This window comes from Nematostella vectensis, chromosome 14 (genome assembly GCF_932526225.1).
Source record: "Nematostella vectensis chromosome 14, jaNemVect1.1, whole genome shotgun sequence".
Taxonomy (NCBI): Eukaryota; Metazoa; Cnidaria; class Anthozoa; order Actiniaria; family Edwardsiidae; genus Nematostella; species Nematostella vectensis.
The window spans coordinates 4,844,797-4,872,295 of NC_064047.1; the positions used below are offsets into that span (position 1 = coordinate 4,844,797).

The 27,499-nt window shown below is 41.5% G+C and overlaps 2 protein-coding genes across 10 annotated transcripts in view; one reads left to right on the forward strand and one right to left on the reverse strand.

The window, feature by feature from the left end:
• LOC5503464 (mucin-19) overlaps positions 1–5,658 on the reverse strand; it is a 28,849-nt gene extending 23,191 nt beyond the window's left edge. The window contains exons 1-6 of one of the 8 annotated variants that reach the window (XM_048721777.1): positions 5,380–5,638; positions 5,177–5,274; positions 3,593–3,793; positions 2,493–3,047; positions 1,578–1,607; positions 537–821 (exon numbers count right to left, since the gene is read on the reverse strand). In XM_048721777.1, the coding sequence (XP_048577734.1) occupies positions 537–821; positions 1,578–1,607; positions 2,493–3,047; positions 3,593–3,793; positions 5,177–5,270 (1,165 nt within the window). In that variant the 5' untranslated portion in view covers positions 5,271–5,274; positions 5,380–5,638. Of the gene's footprint in view, positions 1–536; positions 822–1,577; positions 1,608–2,492; positions 3,048–3,592; positions 3,794–5,176; positions 5,275–5,379 lie in introns of all 8 variants that reach the window. The other 7 variants (XM_048721778.1, XM_048721779.1, XM_048721784.1 and 4 more) reach the window with 7 other exon arrangements.
• Positions 5,659–7,431: 1,773 nt separating this feature from the next.
• LOC5503465 (protocadherin Fat 4) overlaps positions 7,432–27,499 on the forward strand; it is a 28,876-nt gene continuing 8,808 nt past the window's right edge. Inside the window, exons 1-14 of one of the 2 annotated variants that reach the window (XM_048721524.1) lie at positions 7,432–7,714; positions 11,821–12,045; positions 13,584–14,941; positions 15,358–15,583; positions 15,935–16,231; positions 16,688–16,987; positions 17,458–17,781; positions 18,494–18,696; positions 19,513–19,657; positions 19,925–20,094; positions 20,376–20,511; positions 21,015–21,199; positions 21,303–21,510; positions 21,815–21,981. In XM_048721524.1, coding sequence (XP_048577481.1) covers positions 7,573–7,714; positions 11,821–12,045; positions 13,584–14,941; positions 15,358–15,583; positions 15,935–16,231; positions 16,688–16,987; positions 17,458–17,781; positions 18,494–18,696; positions 19,513–19,657; positions 19,925–20,094; positions 20,376–20,511; positions 21,015–21,199; positions 21,303–21,510; positions 21,815–21,981 — 4,086 coding nt within the window. In that variant the 5' untranslated portion in view covers positions 7,432–7,572. The remainder of the gene's footprint in view (positions 7,715–11,820; positions 12,046–13,583; positions 14,942–15,357; positions 15,584–15,934; positions 16,232–16,687; positions 16,988–17,457; positions 17,782–18,493; positions 18,697–19,512; positions 19,658–19,924; positions 20,095–20,375; positions 20,512–21,014; positions 21,200–21,302; positions 21,511–21,814; positions 21,982–27,499) is intronic. The other variant, XM_048721523.1, reaches the window with a different exon arrangement.

Genomic DNA, 27,499 nt, shown 5'->3' on the forward strand with positions numbered 1-27,499 from the left:
CGTGTAAGTCTTAACTCTTTCAAACAATTTAGGCTGTTGCCTCTCTTTATCCAGGACTATGTCGTCATTAAGGTACTCGTTTTGGCTTGAATAGTCATTTATGGTTAGATTGTTTTGGCTTGATCAGTCATTTGTGGTTAGATTACTGTCATGTTCAATTGCGTCTGTGTTGTCAATCTGCACCATGGTGGTAGTTTAGTTTTTATCTCTTTTATCGCTGTGTCGTCTTCTATCCGTTTTATCCGTATTTATGATTTCATGTGGCATTTGTCATTTCCTATCTTCATCTTGCTTTATCCATTAACCATTATTTAAGCGCGTTCCATTCACCGTTTTCCGTAACATTCATCACACATCTCGCCTTAAACATCCACATCTTGGTTACATCAACCTTAGCTCTCAGTCGCTTGATCGTCCCCCCCAGGGTTTATACTTGTCGTTTAATCGTTTGTTATCCCCTCTTTAACTTAAGGTCGCGTCTTTTCTTCTCGTTGTTTCCGTTGTAGAGCTTTACGCCTTAGCAGTGCAACACCTACCCCCACCCCCAGAGTCTCCTGCACTTCCCCCGCCAGCACCACCAGACGAGCTAGCTCCTCCCGCAGAACCTCCCCCGCCAGCGCCGCCAGAGGATGATCCGCCTGCTCCGCCGCTCGAGCCACCCCCTCCGGCCGACATGGAACCGCCCCCCGCAGACTGGCTTGACGAAGACGAGGACCAGCTCCCTCCTCGTCTTTCTACCGGTGTATCGGAGAATAGGGATATTGGCTGATAGTTATCGCTTCTCAGTGCCCCTCTCTCCACTCGCGGGAAGTGACTCTTGGCTGCACGTTCATAATTTAGAATTCGTGATGCACATTGAGTCCTTGCCATCATTACAATAGTTATGATACTGTAAGTGATTTAGGCAGCGTGGTCAAATCTTTGCGCACTTCTGACCATGATTAGGGTATAATCTGATGCAACGTTTAATTGAGTACATATTCCGTCAAATCTTTTAGGGGATTATTTAGGTGTAAAATGGACTGTGGTGACAGGTGTATATGCAGAACATGTCACACCAGCGCCAAGGATTCAAATAATAGGCCGTTCGCAGGGCTGTATCAGGGGGGGAGGGGGGTTGTTTACCGGGAGCGCGTGCCTTCTCAACAACAGCCTTAGGAGCAAGAATTCGCCAGCAATGAAGGCCGGTGCTGGCGCAGTTTGCACGGGGCTTTTGTCGGGCTTGGGAACTTTTTTAAGCAAAAGGGTGGAAGGCCTATAAAGATATTGCCACTCGACAATTTATGGCATAGGATAAAATTCCAAAGTTACGCAAATGTCATGTATTTTCGATCAATCACACCTTGCTTAAAATAATTTCATTTGGATTTTTTAATAACGGGGCAGGCCTCGCCGGGACCACGTGTCCGTTCGACTTCCCCTCTCTGCACTTATTTTTGTATGTTTTTTTCTGTATTTTGTTGTATATCTTTATATATAAGTGTGGAGGAAGCCTCTAAATAAATAAAAAAATGTATATATATAGTTTATGAGCCTGATCAATGTAAACTAATCAAAGTTTTTGTATTCATACTTACTCAGAGCTGGGACTGGATTGTCATTTGCCGCTGAAAATTAGAGGGAAAAAATTAGCTAAAGACAGTTTTTATTTACAAGACTGCGAATACAGAGATGTATATATATGCGGAACCAGAATCTGACGAAAGGAGAAGGAAAGGAGGGGGAGATGTCCGAACGAAAGTTATTTTGTTGGTTTTAACTCCACAAATTTCCTTTAAAATTCTATCCCAAAAAAGGCACGAGGGGAATCTCACCTTAACCCTGCCACCACCTTTATATCTAATAGATACTATGAATTTTATCATCCGAGTAATTATCTCTTATCACTACCCCGGTCATGTTTATTGTTATTTTGACATTTAACTCAAGTGTGTCTTAATGCATCGTATGTTATGATTTTGTCATTGTATGTACGTACGCATGTTCTAACTTCCATCAGCTATACTGGCAGGGGCGGATCTAGCTTTTCGCTAAAGGGGGGTTAGGCTCAGTGACAAAGGGGGAGGGGTTATTTTTTTCGTTACATATGGCTTTCTGGGGAGGGGGGGTTAGACCCCTTAAACCCTCCCCCTAGATCCGCTACTGACTAATGCGGAAGACACAGAGCTAGGGTCCACATCAAGTGCTCCCTTGTGTGTATTGTTAGTAAGCACTGTCACTGAGGGTGGTCACTACCAGTGGGTTTATTGCGTTCCCAGTGGTTCTTTTACGTCCCTTCGGTTCAGGTTAGTGTAGTGCAGCTTGAAGAGACGGGAACTCCGGTTTAGTGTCCTTATGCGAGAAGACTGGAAACACGGGAGATTAAACTTCAACTCACTTGTGACGCAAATTCGAATCATAGCAGGAACCCGAAAAAATCCCCAGTTTGAGTCAGGATTCGAAGCTGGGTCACAGCGGTGAGAGGCCATTTTATTCAAGTGTGTCATCCGTACCTTTACAGAGTGCGTCTTGTAAGGTTCCAGCAGCGTAGTCAAGTTGTGGAAAGTCAACCGTAATCACATTCTTATTATACGGCTTCCCCGCCATTGCTTTTAACTGATTTATATCAAAGGAATTCCCAAGTCCTACTGTCACAATCCTAACGCCCGCGTTCCGTAACATCTCCGAGGGTTTTACGACGTCGTCATGTGACCGTCCGTCGGTAATAACCACCAGTAAATTCGACACGTCTTTCCTCGCAGTCTTATACAGCTCTGATAGCGCCATTTTGAGTCCTTTACCGGTAAAGGTTGTCTCTCCTAGGAATTTGACCCTGTCGAACGCGGCTTCTATATCGCCGCGTTCCTTGTAAGTGTTGAAGTCAAAAGCGAGTTTAGTGTCAGTAGAATAAATAATAGCTCCCACGTGGGTCCCTTTTTCTGACACGTCAAAAGCCCGTAATACTCGCTTCACAAAATTAATGCATTTTTTGAATGTCCCCGTGCCGTACATTTCTACGCTTCCAGATGCGTCTATGAGAAAGCCGAGGTCAGCTTTAGTCGGACAGGCTGTCAATCAAATGTCAAGTCAAGTGTCAGTCATTCCAACCGTCAGTTTTTTGTCAGCAGTCTTGTAGGTGGAAGGAGGTGGGGAGTGTCACGAAGAAAACTGATTTCAAATGTCAGCCTTTGGTGAAAGGGGTGGGGGGGGGGGGTATAGTTAGGAAAATAAAAAAAAAAATAAAAAAATGCCAGCGCGCTAAATCAAGAAAAAAGAATAAGCTTCAGATCTCCGAGTAGCCGAACTTCTCATGATTCTAATCGAAATCTTGCCTTGTGTATTTTCTAGTCACTCTTATTGCACCTGGAATGCTGAATTCTAATTCTATTAAAAGAAAGAACGAATACAACGTGGTCTGGCCGAGTCGGAAGCGTTCAGAAGGATCCTAAAAATTACACTTACCCTGAATTTCAAATATGCGTTTGTTTGAATAAAATCGGGATCTTACAACACCTTTTTTGTATGGTTTTTTGTGACTTCGTCTTCCACGACACTCTTATCACAAGCCTTTTAAAAATTCACCTAAGAATGCGATTTTGTTCTTATCACTTACATTTACTTGTAGTTTCCTCGTCATCTTTTTTCTGTTCTTTCAGCCTGTTATAGCCATTTCGCCTGTAAGCATTGGCGTCTGGGTACACGCCCTCGTAGAAGTCGTCTGCCCTGGATAAGCTCGGTCTTTTGTGGTGGCCTCTTGACTGGAGCCCAATCCTTTCAATATAAAACCGGCTCTCTACTTGCTCTGTGGTATCCTCTAGATCATCATAATACAAACATTGTTAAAGAATGTCGATCAACCACTCCTTTATTATTGTTTATCGTTAAAAATACAACAGTTTTTTGCAAGAAAATTACGAAATATCAATGCACAAATGAAGTCTAATAAGTTATTGACAATATTTTATTGAAAATATTTCGGTTTCTTTCTTAGTTAGCAGATGGAAATGGATGCTTGTGTGACTCGCCATTAAGCGGGAGCATAAAATGGCGGCGTGATTGGCCTGCCTTACTGATCAATTTTACTATATTTTTATCGATTTTTCTATCTTGCTATCTTTGGAGTTTTCTGTTGGGTGTATGCTAGGCATGGGGGAGGGGGTGTGTACGACAAAACTTTCCAGTGGGAGGGGGCGTAGGGTTGTAGATCTCAAAAACTCTATAGCCTCTAAGTACGCCTGCTAAATAGGGCCCTACAATAATGCTTATTTTAAAGTTATCGGAATTTCTACTAATAACATACAAAAGTACTTAAAGCAGGCAATGGCATGTTTTTCTTATTCAAGTGAAAAAAAAAGACAAACATTCTTCGACTAAAACGTTATAACAATCTCTAATATTTATTATTGTTATTGTACTTGTCTTATTCTAGCTATTTTGTAATTATTTGTATTTGAAAAGAGGGCACTGGTTATAGTAGAGTGTTCTAACGGTTGGTATCACTCTTCTAATGTTCACCTGCCAGCTTACGGGTAGTTCAATTAGGTCGAGTGCCTTCATGTGCCACCTTCATCCTCGCCACCTTTACAATCTTACCATTGTTATTTATAGAATAGTGTATTTAGTCTAGGGAAGTGCGAAAATGCCTATCTTTTATACAGTAAAAAGACCCTACTAGTAACTTGATAAGCATCTTTGTCAAATTATTTTGGCAAGTATATTGGCAAATTCAATGTGTGTACTTTTTCACTAGGGGTGGCTTGTTTCTGACTGAAGGCGGGGTAAACTGAAGGGTTTGATTCTCATATGTTAATAAATCATTTTAGCTTTTTTTTAAGTTAGTGGGATGAATCTGGAAAGAACGATTCCGTTTTTCTTTAAAATGGTTTTACTGGAGTTTTTCATTAAAATGTTTTGTGTCTCAGAATTTTTAATGCATATTTTATGGCGTTAGGACAAAGAGACCCATGAGATTTCCTGATTTAATCCGTCCAACATAAAAATTGAAATACATATTACACATTCTTTTTTATTCGACTTGCGCCGCATTAAAGAAAATTACCTTGTTTAGTTTTAACAAACTTTGAAGATTCCCTGGATTGAAATAGATAGTTGAATAAAAGATAATCCTCTTTTTTGTCTGTGTTGACAACAATTTTTTTCATTGTTGAATCTTTTTTGATGAACAATTTTGGCTCACCTTTTGGTCGAACTACAACTCTTGCTTCACTGGATATGATAAAAGTGAAGTAGACGAGCCAACAAAATACTCCAAAAGTCACCGCGCTCTTCATGTTTCTAAAATACCGCAAACACAAGACAAAACAAAATACTTGAACTCATTATTTGTTTACGACCCTCGTACACCAGCAAGACTTTTGCGTACGTTGGAATAATTCTTACCTTATTTAGTTCCCTCTTTTTTAGTTTACCCTTAGAAACGATTTTACATTTTCCGCCAAAGTTTCATCGAGTCGTCACCAAGTGTTGTGTTGTGTTGCATTTTTTATGCGCGGATTCACAGTTTGCAGTCTTTGTGCTCATGCAGCCTTTTGATCCGTCCCTTGGTCTGTACCCCGGCCCTCGCGAGATCACAGGTGTCGCCCGTGTTACCCCGACCTGGGGTCAAACGCTCCAAAGAACTGACGATGAACAATTGTCTACTGAAACCACAGGTAGCCCAAGCTCGCCCGTGTTACCCCGACCTGGGGTCAAACGCTCCAAAGAACTGACGATGAGCAATTGTCTACTGAAACCACAGGTAGCCCAAGCTCGCCCGTGTTACCCCTACCTGGGGTCAAACGCTCCAAAGAACTGACGATGAGCAATCGTCTACAGAAACCACAGGTAGCCCAAGCTCGCCCGTGTTGCCCCGACCTGGGGTCAAACGCTCCAAAGAACTGACGATGAGCAATTGTCTACAAAAACCACAGGTAGCCCAAGCTCGCCCGTGTTGCCCCGACCTGGGGTCAAACGCTCCAAAGAACTGACGATGAGCAATTGTCTACAAAAACCACAGGTAGCCCAAGCTCGCCCGTGTTGCCCCGACCTGGGGTCAAACGCTCCAAAGAACTGACGATGAGCAATTGTCTACTGAAACCACAGGTAGCCAAGCTCGCCCGTGTTGCCCCGACCTGGGGTCAAACGCTCCAAAGAACTGACGATGAGCAATTGTCGACTGAAACCACAGGTAGCCCAAGCTCGCCCTTTGGGAAATAATCCTACATTTCTTGCTGAATTAACAATTTCTATTACGAAACAAGTTTTGTTGGGAATGTCCAAGCTCTGTCTATTGAATATATTTTTGACTTATGCGTTTAAACGTTTTCTACGACGTCTAAATCAACATTGAGCTTAACTAATTTAATCTATACTTTCGTTTTTTTTTTTTAATTGCATCTAATGCAATCAACGGCTCTTGTCTATTCTCTCAGTTCCTTATTCAAATCCGGGGGTACTTACATAATAAATAATACGATTTGACTAACAGTATTTATGCATTACACCCGTGTAATGCACAAGTCAATTGAAACGCCGTCCCCCCGACCCCCGAATATTTTCTAGATTTCATACCTCAACGACTTCTGCTAGCGTAACTCAAACCAAAATTGTTAAAACTATCCTCCAACGCTTCAAAACTCGATGATAAAGACACCCCACCATGTATAAAACAAGAACGGCAAAAGTGATCAATACAGAAAATAATCGATACACTGATCTACAAAAATTTCGGAAGCTGTCCTGTCGTAAGGTTTTCGCATTACTAGCCCGGCTAAAAATCCCCGCTAATTTAGCAAAAAGTTACAACCCCCGCCCCCCCCCCCCCCCCCCCCGGGAGAGAAGTAGCTGTACAAAAGCGTACTTCCAAGACCATGTCCCCGTTACTCCCACGCTATGCCCCGGGGGTCGTGGGCCGGGGTTTCAATAGACTTTTATGATGTCATTGATTGCTCAAAGCGAGGAACATTCCAAAGAGCTTTTTCTTTTTTTACTAAAGCTTTTTATTGTCTTAGGTGTCATGTATTTTTCAAAAGTTTTTTTTGGCACTTCTGAAAATATTCAATGCGTACAGTTTGAAAGCGTTTTTTTATATTATATAAATAAAATAAAACAGAAAGCCCATCAAAAAGGATGATTAAATATTATTATACGAAAACATGAATGAAATCGGATGAGATTTGAGACTACTAGACGTCAATTTTATAACGAGTTAAATTAAAAAAATGCTATAAAAAATTACTAACGAGCCTCCTTAATTTTAATTGACTGGTGCAATTTTATAATGTCATTGATTGCTCAACGCGAGGAACATTCCAAAGAGTCTTTCTTTTTTTACTAAAGCTTTTTATTGTCTTAGGTGTCATGTATTTTTTAAACGTTTTTGGGCACTTGTGAAAATATTCAATGCGTACAGTTTGATAGCGTTTTTTTTTTCGTGACCAAAGCGTTTACAGATCTATTCAGTATGTGTGCAACCACGCATTTTAAAACCTTACTACGCACTTGTTACGCACGCATGCCGTTAGTGTCAGTTTTAGTGTTTCATTATGCATGCATTGGTGGTGACTCCTTTACTTTTTCTGGACTTTATCAGAGATGACAACACATGATCACAGAATGGTATCGGCAAGGGCTGTTTTGCTTGTGTTCTGTGTTCTATCTTGTTGTCAAATACTGGACGCTTGGAGAAGAAGACGGGGTGATACACCTCCGTCAGCAATTAACTGTGTAGTATCAGGTAAGTAATGTTTGAAGTCGCTTGATTTTATGTAGTAGCACTTTCGGATTCCAACCGTATGATACATTATGATCATAAAATCCCTTTTACATCTATTACAGGGGTACGATTCGTGATTTCTCTTTAAACTGGAATTGGAGCTTATTAAATAGTAAAAATAAAATCCTTCTTTGAGAAAGTCAATTCAGGAAATCATGAGCTTTATTTTACTACCACTTGAAGCACTCGAATACTGTATGAACAGAAACAGGGTCCTTTGCTAACTAAATACCGATATTTTTGTAAAAGCATCGTAGATCCTGGTACCGCATAAAATTTATATCATTTGTTGTGATATACAACATAGATCGTTTTGTTTAACGCAGAGCATGATACTATAATGAAATAACTGTGCATAACAACAAACAAAGTTTTTTTTTTAAATAATGGGATGATATGATGGATTCGTTTACATAACCCAAATTTTTCCATAATAAATCTTTAGCCTTAGTTATTAGTATATGATAAAACTAGGTTTGACTTTCACACCATTGCCTGAATGCTCCAAGGGAATTACAGCTATGCAGATAGTGAGAATGCTTTCGTGATAACAGCCACTGAAACTGACATCGTGACAACTCGTGACAAGGAGACACTCATTGACTTAATTTGTCTTACTCATTACCAGGTTACACACAATCTCTTGGCATGATACTAATGGAGCTTTTTGGAATGCAAACACAATCGACTTCGTATTACTCAAGCCATCGGTCACTGACCCTAAAGGTAGTGGTTTTCTTCTCAATACTTTGCCTTTGTTCATTGAACAGCCTAAAACTCGTATTTACCGATCTCCAAGGTTCCAGCTGAAATTATTTACCGATCTTCAAAAGGTTCCAGGAGAAATTTGAAACCAATTTATTTATGTGATGTATAAATGATTTGAATTACAACTGCTGTCATTTAGGCACCCGGGGTTTGTCAATTTGAAAGGCGATGCGTGGAACCACCAAAACTCTAGATCGGCATGCATCGTGTACTAGATTCTAGCACAATCATTGTTGTTTTAAGTTGTGTAACAGTATTAAACACGAGGTTCCGCTATTAAAAGGAAACAAAGCTCCTCCCAACCCTGGGCTCAAGAACAATCATATCAATCAGCCGTCAACATGTCAGGACAATTGCTCTGAGCGCTAAATTCCAATTTCATATTCAAAACCAAATTAAATATCATTCCAAGACTTGTTTACCTATTGTTTCTATTTATTTAAATAATGCTATGTGCGCTCTAAAATACGAGAATTTTTATCACAACGAAGTTATAATTTATGCAGATGCGTTAGATTATTTATACCGAAAACGTGAGTGGACAGCAATCCATTAACACAATTGTCTTGTTACCTGTACAGAGATATTTTATTCCAAACGACTGAGGCTCAGGGATAAGCATTTTTTCTTTACAGGAGACTTTTGTAATTTGTGACAGCTAGCGTGGTGGTATTCTGATTACAGTTGCAAATTCGAGCCCCGGGGGTGGGTGGGAGGAGCTTCACCTTGGGGGTACCCTTGTCATTTTGGAAGCCCTTGGCTGCCCTTGTCATTTTTTTATTGTTCTCAATCACAATAGGACATTCCAGCTATAAGCATGCGCGCGCACTCACCATGGGAACCTACCTCAACTACCGGCATGCAGCGCGCGCTTCGTTTGATGTAAGTTTAAAAAAGCGCACGCTGCACTCTGGTAGTTGAGGTTGGTTTCTATGGTTATGCGCGCGCAAACTTATAGCTGGAATTGCCTATTGGAAGAGAAATTATGAGCTAAAAACCTAAAAATAATCACCTGAAAACAAAGTTTAATGCTTTATTTACAAAATTCAATCGAAAATATCGCAAATCAGCCGATGGAAATGGATGTTTTTTGCCACTTGGTACTTTGCTGGGATGACGGCGGCTGACAGAGGCGAGGTTACGGGTTAAAATCCGAGTCTGGCGATGTCTAAAGGTCCCATTTCTCATTGTGCTTTGTATGTTAACAGCCATTAATACTAGCTCGTTTCACTTCCTCACCCTTTCCCGTCTGATTCCGTCTGATTACCTTTGCGAGAAACCGTGTTCTGACGTTATTTGATTTTGCGAACTTTTGTATCACACTAGCCAATCAGAACTGCCATAAGAAATGCACCATGAAACGTAAACATAGTAAGCGCGGAATTTTCTACAATTCTCGTGGAGAATGTTGACTTGACTCCTAAGAAGGCAAGTATAATATCAGAATCGTTTAACCATTACTAGTTTAGTTTGTGGTTTTCTAAATAGGTCCTAAATCTCCTTATCGATTCAGAAATTAGAAGAGGAAGCACGGTCAAGAAAACTAACGTGGTTCGCATTAAACGCGGATGGAGTATGCGGACTAAAAAAAAATTACATGGTTAGTTTAGACTTTATCTCTCCGCAAATTTAAATAGAAAGCATCGGTTATTTTTGGAAATATATTGGGAAGTTTATAAAATACTGGTCTGTTCATATGTTAAATAACTTTAAATAGGTTACCGGTAAATAATAAAAAAAACAGAAAATCCCATCAAAAAGGATGATTAAATATTATCATACGAAAACATGAATGAAATCGGATGAGATTTGAGACTACTAGACGTCAATTTTATAACAAGTAAAATGAAAAAAAAACGAGCCTCCTTAATTTCTTAACAAAACTACATGGTTTTGGATAAATAAATAAGATTTATATGGCCAATTTTTACAAAATTATAAAAGTTGCCGGGTATCTAGTATTTGGGTGGGCATGGGCTCCCGGCTCTCGGGTATCTAGACAACCCCATTTATCCTTTGCGATATAATAATTTTTTTCATTAATATCGATTCCCTCCATACATTCCTTTATAGAACCACTTATGGAAGCCTTGGGATACTTATGATTAACCCAACCATTTAATTTTCGCATTGTAATTTGAGTAAAAAATATAAAAATCGGCCGCGAACAAACATGCTTGCCGCAGATTGTAAAATGTTTCAGCAAAACATAAGGCATAGACAAGACGACGTTCTTTTCATGTTCGATTGTGTTTATATTCATTAACATGTATTTTCATATGTAGTGGAAGAAAACGTAACTGTTACAAGCTTTAAAGTAAAACAAATCGCCACAATAACCAACAACAGTTCCCTGCTAGCAGAGGCCTCTTTTCTCTGTATTTCGCTGGGCTGGAGTTCGCGAGGAAAATATACCTCTGCCATGGGTCGCAAGTTCGTTTGATCAAACCGCCGTCCACGATCGTGGACGGGAGATCAAGAGCGCAGGCTCCGTTAATTAATTACTGGCCACTATTTGAGCCCACAATGACTAGCGCATGCGTGAAGCGTATATCCGCTGTGGGAAAATAAGCCCGCATTCAAAACGGCGTCCTCCGTAGAAATATCACGCGACGAATTATAAGAAGCCATTCAATGCCTTATCTTCATTCAGAATTTTCTTTTGACTAACGAGTCAATCTTCCGTTTACAGGTTTTGCATATTCTTCTGGAATTAGCTGACCTAAGTTTACAAAACATTTTTGTAACATTTTCTTCGAGTCCAACTGGCCGATATTTACATTGAAGAAACTCGCCTGCCCAGATGTCTTGAAATTTATCCCACAAACAAGACAAAACTCGTCTTTGCTGCGTTTGCTGTTCAATCTTTTCAGTGACGTTTTAGGTGATTGATATTGAACAGTTGTTTTCTTTTTTCGAAGAGGAGAACTAACCGGAGTTTGATTCATAATTTGCGACTAAACCCATGCAAAGCATATTAGCATATTGACAGCTTTCGCACGGTGGTACGGTTTTCGGCACGTCAAGCGCGGTCGCTTAGAAACGCACACGCATGCGCTACGAAAACAGTTCCGACCCATGGCAGAGGTCTCTTTTCCTCGAGAACGCAAGCACAGCGAAATACAGAGAAAAGAGGCCTCTGCTAGCAGGGAACAACAACAGAAGTAGCGACAAACAACCAAAAAAGCAAAAAACATAAATAAAACCTTTTAGGGTGACTAATAGGCGACTCACAAAGCCTATTAGAATCATGATTGATGTGTATCTATGTAAATTAATTGCCGTTACTTTGCTGACAGAATGGAGTCCGTGGTCTCAGTGCTCCACCAACTGTTCTATCGGCGTTACATCGCGCACGCGTACAAAGACCACGGTCGAATCGAATGGCGGGACATGTACGTATGCGCTAAATGAAACCAAGAGCTGTGGGTCTGACAACGGGGGATGTACGGGCCCCGGGGCCTCGTGTGATGAGCCAACAGGGGTCTGCAGCTGTAACCAAACGGGATACTTGCTGGACCAAGGTATGGGAATGTTACCAGAGTGATACATGAGTTTTGTTGTGAGGTGCGTCGGCAAGTAGGTGCAATAGAGGATAAGAGATCACGTGATCTTTTGGGTGGCAATTTCAAACCCAAATAATCAAACATAAAAATCAGAAATGACTGCGTCCTTCACTCAGGGAACGACGAAGGAATCTTTAGATGAAAATAAACGCTTTCTGACAAAGAAACGTTCTCACCAATTCCTAAGCGCTGAATAAGTTGCTTTTGTTGCAGTTGTTTTGCCGCTAAATGCCTGAGCGCGCGCTAGTTTGCCACCCAAAACGTCACGTGATCTCTTAGCGCAAGTCCCCTGTTAAACAAGGAGCTGCGGTATAAAAGTCGCGCGCCTGGTCCAAGTCGTCATTTTCGCTAGACTTTGTCGAGTGCAGAGCTTGATAAAAGGAGCAAAAGGGATATGAGCAAGTTCGAAATACTGTCTTAAACATCAATAGTGCAAAGATAACTATTTTTTTTTAATTTTCTCTGGTGACTGGACAGTTAATAAATAGAGAATTGAGCGATTTTGAAGCAAAAAAGTTTTCAGGTTTTGTTATTTTAGCACGCGCGCTAAAAAAATAGCGTCATTTCAAACTAGCGCGTGCGGCTTTTGAATTTTATTTTCAATCATAATTTTTGTCCTTGTTGCCGTAGAAAATCACTCCCAAAGAGCTCGCCGTTATTGCCTTGGACCAGGTTCGCGCCTTTTATACCGCGGGTCTTTCTTTAAACGGTTCACTTGCTGGCACAAAGAATGCTAATGGGTGATGAGTTCTAAAATAGAGTTCCCTTTTTGTTTCGTTCATGTTATATTTTGAAGTGCGCTACATTTTGCCAAGGACTGCGAATGTTATCACCATTTTAAGAAAGGATTAACGTTTGCGCTTTGGCTGTTTGGTGATTTAGTGTTGTTCAGCGCATCTGAATGTAGATACAACCATGCGAATTATTTGATGGCACATGCTTGAAACGTTCTGAGAAGGTTTCTTGTATTTGGTGATTGTGATGCGCCTTGTTTAACTGGCTGGCTGGCTTGTTGCGGGCTGGCTCAGCTGATTGGCTGGTTGTTTAACTGGCTGGCTGGCTTGTTGATTGGTGTTTATTTTTTGTCTGGTTGGCTTGCTGGCTAATTGGCTGGATTCGGTTATGCACTGGCTGGGCAAAAAGAGGTGACTGATGGTAGGGATTATTGACAGTGAGTGAAAGGATGATTATACAGGCATAGGAACGGGTTGAGAGGGGGGGGGGGGGGGGGGGAGACAAAAGGGCGAAGCAAATGGCGGAAGAATGGTTGTGTAAAAAGTCGGGATGGATAGCTAAGGACCAAAGGGTGAGTGGAGATGATTTAGCAGACATAGGAATAGATGGACAATGAAAGGAGGATAGGTGAGTGGGGATGATTTGGCAGAGATAGGGATAGATGGAAAGGAAAGGAGGATAGGTGAGTAGACGTGTGGCTGTCAGACCGTCTTTTCGCCGTTTGTCCTATTGGCTGACAGATTACTTTTTGTTCTACTCAGATCAAAAAACATGCAAATGGACAGGCTGCCCATCGAATCCCTGCCGTATTTGTCCTAACAATACCTACAGCGATCAGTTCATGCCGGTTTGTCAGCAATGCTCGTCCAGCTGCACTGGAAACTACACCAATAGCACATGTTCTGGTATGACTTGCCCCAGTAACTACAAACTTGCAACAATCGTCACCAAACCAGATAGCCAATTTGCTGAGTTAATTTCCAGCGCAGACTTTGTCAACGTTGTAACCAATGTGACATGTAAGCGGAACGAAACAACTGGCTTTTCCTCGTGGAGCCCTGATGTAACTAGGCAGTTTTGCCGGCGCCTGAATGACCCACCGACGAATCTTACTCTGTCCGGTAACACGCTACTGGAGCATGCCGCAGTTGGGACAGTTATCGGGACTTTCTCAGCGCTGGATCCGCAAGTTGGGCAGGAAATTGTCTTCAATGTAACATCCTCGTTGTTCTCAATAAACGGCACTAAGCTACAAAGCACTTGGCAAGATCCTAACCTAAACGGACCGATATCCCTTAATAACGGTGAGGTAGCAATAACAATCAGAGCTACTGATAATGGGAATCCGCCCATGTGGCGTGAGCAAGAGTTTAAAGTGCGAATATTGGATGTCAACGACCCTCCTGGGAATATCTCGTTGTCGAATCATACTGTGAATAAGAATGCTCAAGTAGGTTCACTTGTAGGGGTTTTCACCGCTATTGACGGTGATGACCCAACGGCAACCCCTTCTTCAAACTTCACCTGGGAGCTAACGAATTCTAGCAATGGACTTTTCAAGTTGAATGGATCAAACCTGGTGGTAGCCAAACCACTTAATAATGTTCCCCAAAATCAAATTCAAATTGAAGTCAAATGTACTGACTCGGGTCAACCTTTTGAAAACGCAACGCAGAAGTTCGTAATATACTTGATAATGTATGACGATTATCATGCCAGCATCACATATCGGCCGATTTCTGTAAAAGAGGACGCATCGGTAGGAACAACAGCTGGAACTCTGACAGCAACACAGTCTTTGGCCTTACCGGTCACTTTAAGTATAAATCACTTGAATAACACTGTTCTTGAGAAGTTCAAAATTGGCGCAACGACGTGCAGCATTACAGCTGATACGGCAACATGCACCGCGGATATATTGGTCAAGTCAGAACTGGATTTTGAGGACAAAAGCACGTTTACTTTCACCGCCTCTGCTAATTTCTCTAAAGGAGTAGTAACACGTGAGTTTACCATCACAGTTAAAAATGTGAACGAGGCACCAACCGACATATATCTCAATGGAACACTCACTGTGCCCGAGAACGCTGTAGCGGGCGCGATTGTCGGCTCATTCTTGGTAAGTGAGTTAATTATGTGTTTTTCAGACCTCTAGAAGTCATGATAAGTCGTGCGATAAAAAATCAAACAGCTGGCTTAGCAATGCTGTTACTGTTTGTACACCATGTTGGAACATACTGGCGGATGTTGGGAAAATGATTCATGTCAAAATTTTGTCTAACAGTTCGACAATATTTACTTTGTCTTGTTACCATAAAGCGAGTTACAGCCGCAGAAACTGTTATCAAATATTACTGACAGTACATTTTGTGGCTTCCTGTATAACAACGGCACACAACCAAATGTCATATATCATTACTATTGAACTGGCATTGGAAATCCTTGATATGACCATGCTCAAAACTTTCTATGATGTAGAGTCTTGGTATAACCATGTATAACCAAATACAGAATTTTCTTTTCATCAAATCATAGGTAACAGACCCTGACAAGACCCAAACACATAACTGCAGCTTGGTTAATAGCGCCCAGTCTACGGGCAGTAGCTACTTCACGGTCGAAAATGGCACAGTGCTTGAAGTAAAAGGAGAGCCTGTAATAAACTACGAGAAAACGAGGCATCTAGCAATCAAGGTCACGTGCACAGACGACGGCGATCCCAACCTGTCAACCACGAAGGACTTTAATATCACGGTTACTAGTAAGCCCATTTGTTATTACAAATACGATATCTTCCGCATTCTCTCTAATCTTCTTTTATTTATACTTTATCGATATCAATCCACAAATTTATATCCGGCCAAACATAGACATGGACATTTTATTATGACATAAGGGAGCCTTAAGACCATCAATCCCAGAGCTGTTTCTTTTCAAAGATGTGTTTTGTGTCCCTTCCGGGATGATCTTACCCCCCACCCCCTCCCCCCTCGTTGATCCTTCCCCCTCTCCTTTTACCACCCCAGTCCCCCGTCTTGTATCCCCCGCCCTATCCTCGTTTTGCTCCCGCTTGTCTTTCTTGAGCCGAAATAGTTGTTGTACTCATCGACAGACCAAAACGAGCCACCGCTGCAGGTATCGATCACCAGCCAAACGGTACCAGAGAACTCTCCGCTTGGTACCTTGGTCGGGTCGTTATCATGCGAGGAGCCTGACAAGCTTACAAATGACAAATGCACCTTCACTATTGATAGCCAAAATTATGCATTCCGTCTTGGATCCGATGGCAAGAGCGTTCTAGTGAATGGTTCCCTTGACTACGAGGTGGAACCGGTGATTGACATTGTTGTCGTGGCAACAGACAAAGGAGGGCTTTATAAGAAAGTAAAGCTTCAAATCAACATTACAGGTAAAGAGAAAATAGCTAACAACCTTCTTCGTTCATAGGAGATAATAAATTAGTACTTTATTCAAATGTTTAATATCTATAACCGGTAAATTGCGTCACAGCAACTTACCCACTAGATTATTTTTATTTTATAACAATATGACCTCATTATACGGCTTCCTGTCACGGCGCAATCTCACTCCAGAACACTAACCGATCAAAAAGTCACATTATGAATTCCTGCTTTCTTTTATTCTTGCCTCCATCCCCTGTATCAAAATGGTCAGTCCTTTACACACCATGGGCTTGAACGATGGAACTACCCACTTTGTTACTCATCGCTTGTAATCAGTCCATTAGACAACATACAGTAACGATGGAACTACTAACTTTGTTACTCACATGTTATCAGTCCCTTACAAGCCATAACCTTGAACGATGGAAGTACTCACTTTCTCCATCATTTGTTATCATTAGACCAGAACGACGCCCCAACCGGGATCAATCTACCAGGGAATGGAGGAGATCTTAGCGTCTACGAGAATAGCCGGTCAGGAACGGTCATTAGTGCAATAAAACTTGTCGACCAAGATGGAGATCCGCCCAGTTGCTCTCTGACGGACGATGCCGGGGGACGCGTGGCGGTCCAGGGGACTAATCTAATTACGGGCTCAGCAAACTCGGACTTCGAGGAGTCAGCAGTTCTCCACATAACGCTCAGCTGTTCCGATGGGAAGGTCCAGAGTATCCAGAAAAGCTTTAATATAACTGTTAAAGGTAAGAGTCCCCAAATAGACGCCTTCGAAAGCAATAAAATGTGGATTAAAAAATGCCAATCAACTACTCCTGCGATATTGTTTCTAATCGAAAATACAACGGTTAGTTCGCGAGAAAACTTCAAAATAGCAATCTACGAATAAAGTCTGTTACGTTATTGACGATATTTGATTGAAAATATCTTGGTTACTTGGTTGAATTAGCCGATGGAAATGGATGCTTTGTGTGACTCGCCATTGAGCGGAAGCATAAAATTGCGACACGATTTGGCCTTTTTTAAGACTTCCCCTACAAGCTGCGTCTGCACCACATAATCATGATGTATGATTAAAAACGAGCCGTATAAAACTCGAGTCGCAACAAATGCCACTTCCTAAACGATACCATGTGGGTATGCTCTTTGAGGAAATAAATATAAATCTTGTAATATTTTCCCATTTTTAGTTCCTTTCCTCGAATTTCTTTTTCAGATGTAAACGAAGTTCCAACAGATATCACCCTAAGTCACCGACAAGTGCTTGAAAACGAGGCAAATACTCGAATTGGAATCATCACAGTCACGGACCCTGATGTCAACCAATCACATCGCTGCACGGTTTGTGACGTCATTGATGAAGGGCGTTGTGATGCTAGTGCAGATTTTATAGTCGACGAAAGATTACAACTATTGACGTCAAGAGGCCTCGATTTCGAGTCCGGGCACATTCGGCGGATTGTGATCAACTGTACTGATAACGCCACAAGTCCACAGATGCCTTTATCCGTGGAAAAGGCCTTTAACATCACCGTTATTGGTAAGTTGCACACTACTAACCCCAAAAGACCATTAGACACCCTAGACGTACAAAATTACCAATGTAGTCGTATTCAAGACACACAAACAACGCCCATGAACAACCTTATCTTTATGCTTCTAGCAGATGACGTCACATGCATAAAAGCCTTAAGTGTGACGTCATTGCACGGATTTTATAGAAACCCTCTTCGATATTATTATTGTAGTGCCGTCAATGCGCATGGAGATTAGGTATAACTTTTGGTGCCCCAACAACACGACAAAGTACAATCAAAATTAAAAGCATTAACAGAAACAATATACACAAATAAGCAGCGTTTACCAATGCTATGGATTGGGGGAGGGCAACATATCAGTCAATCTTGTTTTAAAAAATGTAGTTCTTCTACCCCGGTCACATCCTTAGTAGGCATTACATACAATATTTGGGAGTCTGGTTCAATCAGTATTTTCGTTTTTTTTTATCGCTCTAGAACTATGTAAGTTGAGTGGCAGCCATCTTGGATATGGAGCCTAGTCCCTAACGTTGTAGAATACCACAGGTCTCCCTCGCGCTCGCCATAAGCTCTACACCATTTAGAAAAACGACAGCCATCGATTGATATGCTTTGTGAATAGCTCTCCATACAACTATTTTAAATCTAATTTCCTGAGTGGTTGAGCGCCATAGGAGAGTGAGTTAGCTGATGACTGCCATTGTGTGATTTCAGATGTGAATGAGCCACCAACCAGTGTGTGTAGTTCGCCGTTTGAGCAGGCGATCCGCGCATCTGTCGGGTCAGTGGTCGCGCGTCTAAGTGCTGTAGATCCTGATAACGCTGGCTCCGTCAAACAGGCGCTGACATACAAGATTATTACGGGCTCAGGAGTGTTTCCCTTCCAGCTCTTCAAGAACATGATTTTCAAAACTGCAGTGAGTTGATATTTGCTTTATGGCAACTTCATAACACATCCTGAAAGTATGTAATAATTCATTGTAAAGGCAGCTCGCACAACGTGATTACGTGATTAATATGCCATATTTTAGAGTGGTGTGTAGCATTGATACTCAAGTTTTCATTTCCATTAGTAAAAAAAAACTAAGGAACTTAGTTAACTAATCTATTAGAAAATGTTAGAATATACAGTGTGTCAAATGATAGAAAATATCATTACCCCATCCTCGTGGACCCAGGGCGTCGCGGAGATCGGGCAGACAGGGAGCGCGAGAAAAGTCCTTTTTGTTTCTCGCGCGCTCCCTGTGTGCCTGATCTCCGCGTCGCCCTGGGTCCCCAAAGATTTCAATACCTTCCTCAATAAATTCCTCAAAGAAGAAACGATCGGTACTAAAATACACAATACATCCCGGATGGGAGGTGAGTGGGTAAGAGATACACGTCCAAGTGTACTTAAATGGCACTGGCAATGCAGGGGCGGATACAGGGGGGGGGGGGTGGATTGGGTGGATATCCACCCCCCTTTTTGAGCAAAAAAAGGGAAAAGTCACTTTGTTTGAAGAAAATAAATGTCTGGACGGGAGGTACTGTCCATGTGCCTTCGCCTTCTTGACTTTGCTGAAGCGACAAATCCAATTCAGCTTGAAGTATTGTTAGATCTATATGACCTACCAAGAACCACTGCATCGTTATAAGCCGCCTATCCGGCCATTATCCACCCCCCATTTTGAAATCCTGGACCCGCCCGTGCAATGTCATGTGAAGCTCATCTCTGTTCTTCTCTATTATATCAGGATGTCATTCAACCCACGAACTTTACATTTTCCATTCAAGTGACTGATGATGGTCGAGTTGTCACGGATGTCTCCCCAAACGGTTTAACCTTCAATGTCAGCAAGCCCAACACTGTAGTCTTCAACTGTTCTTTAGCGGTCACAGGTTAGTTTGGCATCCCATCATTCCACTTTTATAACCTGTAAGCAGAATTAAGATCAAAATCATTCATTTTTGCATTAGTTAATACATTTTTACATAATGGACTTTTTGACTGAGCTTCTAAGTTGGCCACTTCTAGTTAATTTTTTTTACATTTTTACATTGGCCTCATCTGATAGCATTAAAGCTCTTTGGATCTCCCATTGTTTTTATTAATTCATTTTGTTTATCTACTTCATTCAATGATTGTATTTATATATCTTTCCTTAGCTGACTTCATGTCAGACGCCCTTGACCTTCGCCCGAGCGTGGTGTCAGTTCAGTCCAGGGATAACTCGTTGATTGGTCGACTCTCGCTTCCGAAGAAGTTCCCTAATGAGACATTCAAGTACTTGCTGAACTCAGATGAAACTGTCCCGTTCGCTATCAACGGTGATCAGGTATTTAGGGAAAAGACAAAAAAGCGTAATCTCCCTAAAAAGGAAACAATAACAGAACCCAGTCAATAAGGGTGGGGATTAGGTAGATTCTATACCGAGGCCTTATCCTGAATTACGCTGAATCTACCAATCAAAGGAACACACTATTAGCTGCCACGCAGTTCAATGGAATGGGAAAAGTATCACTGTGTTAATGTCACGGTAGTTTTCTTTTATTGCCATTTTTTTATAAGATGTCAAAGACGTTTTCAAGATGTTTAATTTTATTTCCTTATTGTCAGGTTTTTGTTAAAAGTATTGCCATGAAGGACTATGCTTTGATATTCGAGAACAAGTCAGCATTTGTATATTTGGACATAAATGCTGAAAGCAGCCAAGGTGTCAATAGAAGCGAAGGGCATTTTGTCAAGATTTCTGGTGGGTAGATACCTAGCGAAACATGACGTTTTCAGCGAAACATGACTAAGTTTTCAACCCAACTTTCCCCCTCCGAAAATGAAACGCGAGCAAATGCGACTGGGAAGAGTTTCCGCTTCATCATTTGCCTAGGCGGATTGTTTTGCGGGGGGGGGGGGGGGGGGGGGGGGGGGGCGGGGGCGGACCCCACCCTGCTCATTTGCAAGGATGAGAAATTACGTTGGTAATCATTGAATCTATTGAATTGATTAGTCGCATTTTTAAGGAGTGATTGAATTATGACTTTTTTGTATATTTAGATCAAATAAGATTGGTAGTGACCTATTTCCCAAAGCTCAGGAAAGGCTTAGAATGTGAGAAAATTAATTAATCTATAAACTTCGGTCAGTAAATTACTGTTGGACCCACCCTGCATTCTTCTCTGGGCACGCATCTGCAGAAACTATAGCGTTGTCTTTGTCACACAAGAAATGTTCTAAAGCTTATAATTTCATCCCACGCAGATGATGTTCCGGAGATGAAAATGTGTCTGGTCAAGAAAAGCATCGAGGAGAAGAAGCCCCAGGGGAGTATAGTGGGGCAACTATTGATGGAGTATGGAGCCCCTCCCCTGTACCAGTGTTCTATGACAAGCTGTTGCAATCAGATCGGAAAAGTCAAACCGGACACTTTCCCCTATCATTGCAAGGTAAAATTATAAATCAAGCATGTTGAACAAATAAAGACAAAGTACATTTTTTTAAATCAGTAATTGAAAAAAGGCGTGTATTAATTTTCTTTCTCTTTTGAAGGTTGACGAATCGGCCATTGGCGCAGGTCCGCAGCATAATGTCTCAACACTTTTCGAATTTGATTCAAGCTTTTCACTCCGCACTCGTACACAGCTAAGCTATCAAGAGTTCAATCTGACTGCTGGTGTCATCCAAATCCCATACAGTTGCTATGACGACCAGCGACCATTGCAGCTCTTGAGGAGAACTTTCAATGTGACAGTGCTAGGTCAGTAATTGCAATGTATTTTCTAGGTTGCGATTTCTTTAAAACTATTGAGTTTTTATTTTGTGCATAGTGGGGATTCTATTGTTGTTTCTATTTAAACTTTATTACCTAAAATAAAATAACGTCGTAGTATATTATTCTGGCGTGCTAAATGTACAAGTCTTCTAGACAAAAAAATATTACAGAAGAATCATTTAAAATATAAGCTAGTTTATTCCAATGCTTACAGTAAATATATTCATTTTATAAATTCAAGTTTTTTTCACACTTGAACACAAATTAACAAAAAATATATGTATCCCAGAGTGCAATGCTACCGGACACTGCCCTCTCGCCCCAGACTGCGCGCGGTGTGATCATGGTGGCACGTGTGTCGATAAAGAGAACGGGTTCTCATGTCGCTGTCCCGCGGAATACACGGGAGAAAGATGTGAGGTGGATATCGACGACTGCGCATCTGAGCCGTGCCAGGTAATGGCTAATAAAATAACATAATGAGATACTAGACCAACAAGCTAACCGAGTTTTCAACATTGAACATCAATTTTTTATGTATTTTTAAGTACCAAAGTTGTGAAGGTGTTGCCTTCCTTCGTTCAAAAACGTCGTTTTCGTTTGTTTCACACAAGACTTATAAATGCATACGCATATAAATCTGTGTTCGTTCTGGACGTTTTTTCTTCTGCTGATGGACAGGGAAAGGCTTACTATATAAGCACTAGATATATTCATATCAATATTTGGGTTGTATCACCGCTTAATGTAACAACTGCCGCTTAATGTAACGCTAACGCTTAATGTAACAAAAATCGACGCGTAATGTAATATAATTATAAATTTAACCTAGAACGAAAATACTCATATCTCGGGAAAGAAACATCGTCGGGCAACCACACGTGGAGAATATCATAAATGTGTCAGGGGGGGTACATATATAATCATGTGAGGTGTGACGTCATCGAGCGCGAGCCACTATCACTAGGAAAACAAGCTCCGAAAGCTAGCGAAAACCGACGAAAGCTACACAAAGGGAGCGCTTTCACAGGTGCTTGCTCGAGTGTAACGCTTATTTTAACTTTTGACAGGATACATAACTCGTCAAAGAAATGATATGTTTTACCTCTATTTATTTATTTTAGCATCCCTGATTATAGTCAGGATTTGCCTTTATTTATTGATTTTTATTTTTTATTGGAGGAGGAGGATGGGAAAGGGAACGGGTTTCAAAGTTTAGTCCCTGTGCCAGTCAAATTACAAGATAAGGAAAAAGCCAAATGCACAAAATACTTTTGACTACTTTTCCAAGCCAAGGTGCGACTTCTACATGTAAGGTCTTATATCATTATCCCGTAATGGCGAATATTTGCTCGCGGAAAAGTCCGATCTTCATACTAGGGCTTTACTCAGACAAATAACGAAATAGATTTGCTTTTTGATCGAAAAAAGTTCAAAGTTTGTATTTGGCACTGCTTTACTAAATGGCGTGATTCTAGTGCGAGAAGACAGCTAATAATCTACGATTTTTGCAAGACAGTGTCAATCACCGATCAACTCCGTGTGTATAGCTGGTGTGGTTGAAAACTTGTCAATCAACGATCAACTCCGTGTGTATAGCTGGTGTGGTTGAAAACTTGTCAATCACCGATCAACTCCGTGTGTATAGCTGGTGTGGTTGAAAACTTGTCAATCACCAATCAACTCCGTGTGTATAGCTGGTGTGGTTAAAAACTTGTCAATCAACGATCAACCCCGTGTGTATAGCTGGTGTGGTTGAAAACTTGTCAATCACCGATCAACTCCGTGTGTATAGCTGGTGTGGTTGAAAACTTGTCAATCACCAATCAACTCCGTGTGTATAGCTGGTGTGGTTAAAAACTTGTCAATCACCGATCAACTCCGTGTGTATAGCTGATGTGGTTGAAAACTTGTCAATCACCAATCAACTCCGTGTGTATAGCTGGTGTGGTTAAAAACTTGTCAATCAACGATCAACTCCGTGTGTATAGCTGGTGTGGTTGAAAACTTGTCAATCACCGATCAACTCCGTGTGTATAGCTGGTGTGGTTGAAAACTTGTCAATCACCAATCAACTCCGTGTGTATAGCTGGTGTGGTTAAAAACTTGTCAATCAACGATCAACTCCGTGTGTATAGCTGGTGTGGTTGAAAACTTGTCAATCACCGATCAACTCCGTGTGTATAGCTGGTGTGGTTGAAAACTTGTCAATCACCAATCAACTCCGTGTGTATAGCTGGTGTGGTTAAAAACTTGTCAATCACCGATCAACTCCGTGTGTATAGCTGGTGTGGTTGAAAACTTGTCAATCACCGATCAACTCCGTGTGTATAGCTGGTGTGGTTGAAAACTTGTCAATCAACGATCAACTCCGTGTGTATAGCTGGTGTGGTTGAAAACTTGTCAATCACCGATCAACTTCGTGTGTATAGCTGGTGTGGTTGAAAACTTGTCAATCACCGATCAACTCCGTGTGTATAGCTGGTGTGGTTGAAAACTTGTCAATCACCGATCAACTCCGTGTGTATAGCTGGTGTGGTTGAAAACTTGTCAATCACCGATCAACTCCGTGTGTATAGCTGGTGTGGTTGAAAACTTGTCAATCAACGATCAACTCCGTGTTTATAGCTGGTGTGGTTGAAAACTTGTCAATCACCGATCAACTTCGTGTGTATAGCTGGTGTGGTTGAAAACTTGTCAATCACCGATCAACTCCGTGTGTATAGCTGGTGTGGTTGAAAACTTGTCAATCAACGATCAACTTCGTGTGTATAGCTGGTGTGGTTGACAACTTGTCAATCAACGATCAACTCCGTGTGTATAGCTGGTGTGGTTGAAAACTTGTCAATCAACGATCAACTCCGTGTGTATAGCTGGTGTGGTTGAAAACTTGTCAATCAACGATCAACTCCGTGTGTATAGCTGGTGTGGTTGAAAACTTGTCAATCACCAATCAACTCCGTGTGTATAGCTGGTGTGGTTAAAAACTTGTCAATCAACGATCAACTCCGTGTGTATAGCCGCTGTGGTTGCAAACTTGTCAATCAACGATCAACTCCGTGTGTATAGCTGGTGTGGTTGAAAACTTGTCAATCAACGATCAACTCCGTGTGTATAGCTGGTGTGGTTGAAAACTTGTCAATCAACGATCAACTCCGTGTGTATAGGTGGTGTGGTTGAAAACTTGTCAATCAGCGATGAACTCCGTGTGTATAGCTGGTGTGGTTGAAAACTTGTCAATCAACGATCAACTCCGTGTGTATAGCTGGTGTGGTTGACAACTTGTCAATCAACGATCAACTCCGTGTGTATAGCTGGTGTGGTTGAAAACTTGTCAATCAGCGATGAACTCCGTGTGTATAGCTGGTGTGGTTGAAAACTTGTCAATCACCGATCAACTCCGTGTGTATAGCTGTGGTTGACAACTTGTCAATCAACGATCAACTCCGTGTGTATAGCTGGTGTGGTTGAAAACTTGTCAATCACCAATCAACTCCGTGTGTATAGCTGGTGTGGTTAAAAACTTGTCAATCACCGATCAACTCCGTGTGTATAGCTGGTGTGGTTGAAAACTTGTCAATCAACGATCAACTCCGTGTGTATAGCTGGTGTGGTTGAAAACTTGTCAATCAACGATCAACTCCGTGTGTATAGCTGGTGTGGTTGAAAACTTGTCAATCACCGATCAACTCCGTGTGTATAGCTGGTGTGGTTGAAAACTTGTCAATCACCGATCAACTCCGTGTGTATAGCTTGTGTGGTTGAAAACTTGTCAATCAACGATCAACTCCGTGTGTATAGCTGGTGTGGTTAAAAACTTGTCAATCACCGATCAACTCCGTGTGTATAGCTGGTGTGGTTGACAACTTGTCAATCAACGATCAACTCCGTGTGTATAGCTGGTGTGGTTGAAAACTTGTCAATCAGCGATGAACTCCGTGTGTATAGCTGGTGTGGTTGAAAACTTGTCAATCACCGATCAACTCCGTGTGTATAGCCGCTGTGGTTGAAAACTTGTCAATCAACGATCAACTCCGTGTGTATAGCTGGTGTGGTTGAAAACTTGTCAATCAACGATCAACTCCGTGTGTATAGCCGGTGTGGTTGAAAACTTGTCAATCAACGATCAACTCCGTGTGTATAGCTGGTGTGGTTAAAAACTTGTCAATCAATGATCAACTCCGTGTGTATAGCTGGTGTGGTTGAAAACTTGTCAATCACCGATCAACTCCGTGTGTATAGCTGGTGTGGTTGAAAACTTGTCAATCAACGATCAACTCCGTGTGTATAGCTGGTGTGGTTGAAAACTTGTCAATCACCGATCAACTTCGTGTGTATAGCTGGTGTGGTTGAAAACTTGTCAATCACCGATCAACTCCGTGTGTATAGCTGGTGTGGTTGAAAACTTGTCAATCAACGATCAACTTCGTGTGTATAGCTGGTGTGGTTGACAACTTGTCAATCAACGATCAACTTCGTGTGTATAGCTGGTGTGGTTGAAAACTTGTCAATCACCGATCAACTCCGTGTGTACAGCCGCTGTGGTTGAAAACTTGTCAATCAACGATCAACTCCGTGTGTATAGCTGGTGTGGTTGAAAACTTGTCAATCAACGATCAACTCCGTGTGTATAGCCGGTGTGGTTGAAAACTTGTCAATCAACGATCAACTCCGTGTGTATAGCTGGTGTGGTTGAAAACTTGTCAATCAACGATCAACTCCGTGTGTATAGCTGGTGTGGTTAAAAACTTGTCAATCACCGATCAACTCCGTGTGTATAGCTGGTGTGGTTAAAAACTTGTCAATCAACGATCAACTCCGTGTGTATAGCTGGTGTGGTTGAAAACTTATCAATCAACTATCAACACCGTGTGTATGGCTGGTGTGGTTAAAAACTTGTCAATCAACGACCAACTCCGTGTGTATAGCTGTGGTTAAAAACTTGTCAATCAACGATCAACTCCGTGTGTATAGCTGGTGTGGTTAAAAACTTGTCAATCACCGATCAACTCCGTGTGTATAGCTGGTGTGGTTGAAAACTTGTCAATCAACGATCAACTCCGTGTGTATAGCTGGTGTGGCTGAAAACTTCAAAGTCAACTATCAACTCCGTGCGCCTGTACGGATGTAGTCACACATTTCAACAGTCGTTAGGTTTCCGCCCAGGTATAAATAAGTTTTAAATAACAATCAAGCAAGGAACGATTCGGAAGTTTTTTTTTTAATTCTACCCGCGCTGTGTAAAAAAAGGCGACATTTGTCGGTAACAAATTTACTCTAATTTCGTCGGATAATTTAAGGGGTATCAGTTTTTGAATCGCAATCGTTCATCGACTTGCTCGCAAGTTCTCGCAATGGTCGGACATGCTTGGCTAGTTTAATTCGAGTGCTTGGTTCTTTCCGGATCGTCAAATTTTCCTTCAAAATGCTCGGGTCGCAGAAGACATAACCTCAAAGAGCTCTTAGAATGTAATACCCCCTCTGTTTAGCGTTATTTTGAGAGATGATCAGAAGGAAAGGCCTTCTAAGACACCTCAATCACGTTATTCATTATCAATTTAAACAAGGTTTAACAGGAAGTTTGCCGGTAAACAGATTTTTTACAGAGCCCTAAGCGACAACAGATTTTCGTTTGATTTTGACCTCAAGAAAAATTGTCCTAAGTTTGGTCGTGTCACAACTCACGTAGCTCAAGACATATGATTTTTCCTATGATGACGTAGCCAATGACGTCATGTCACATGTCCATTTTGCTGGACCCCATTGACCTCAAGACAACTTGGCCTAAGTTTGGTAGTGTCACAACTCCCGTAGCTCAAGATATTGATATTCGTATTTTTGATGACGTCATTGATGACGCAACTCTAAATGAGCGCCCCGTTACACCGCCTTGACGCTTAGACGACTTACCCTAAGTTTGGTTGTCTTGCGAATTGTTCTTTCGAAATCTATCAAAATTCTATATCCAAATTCA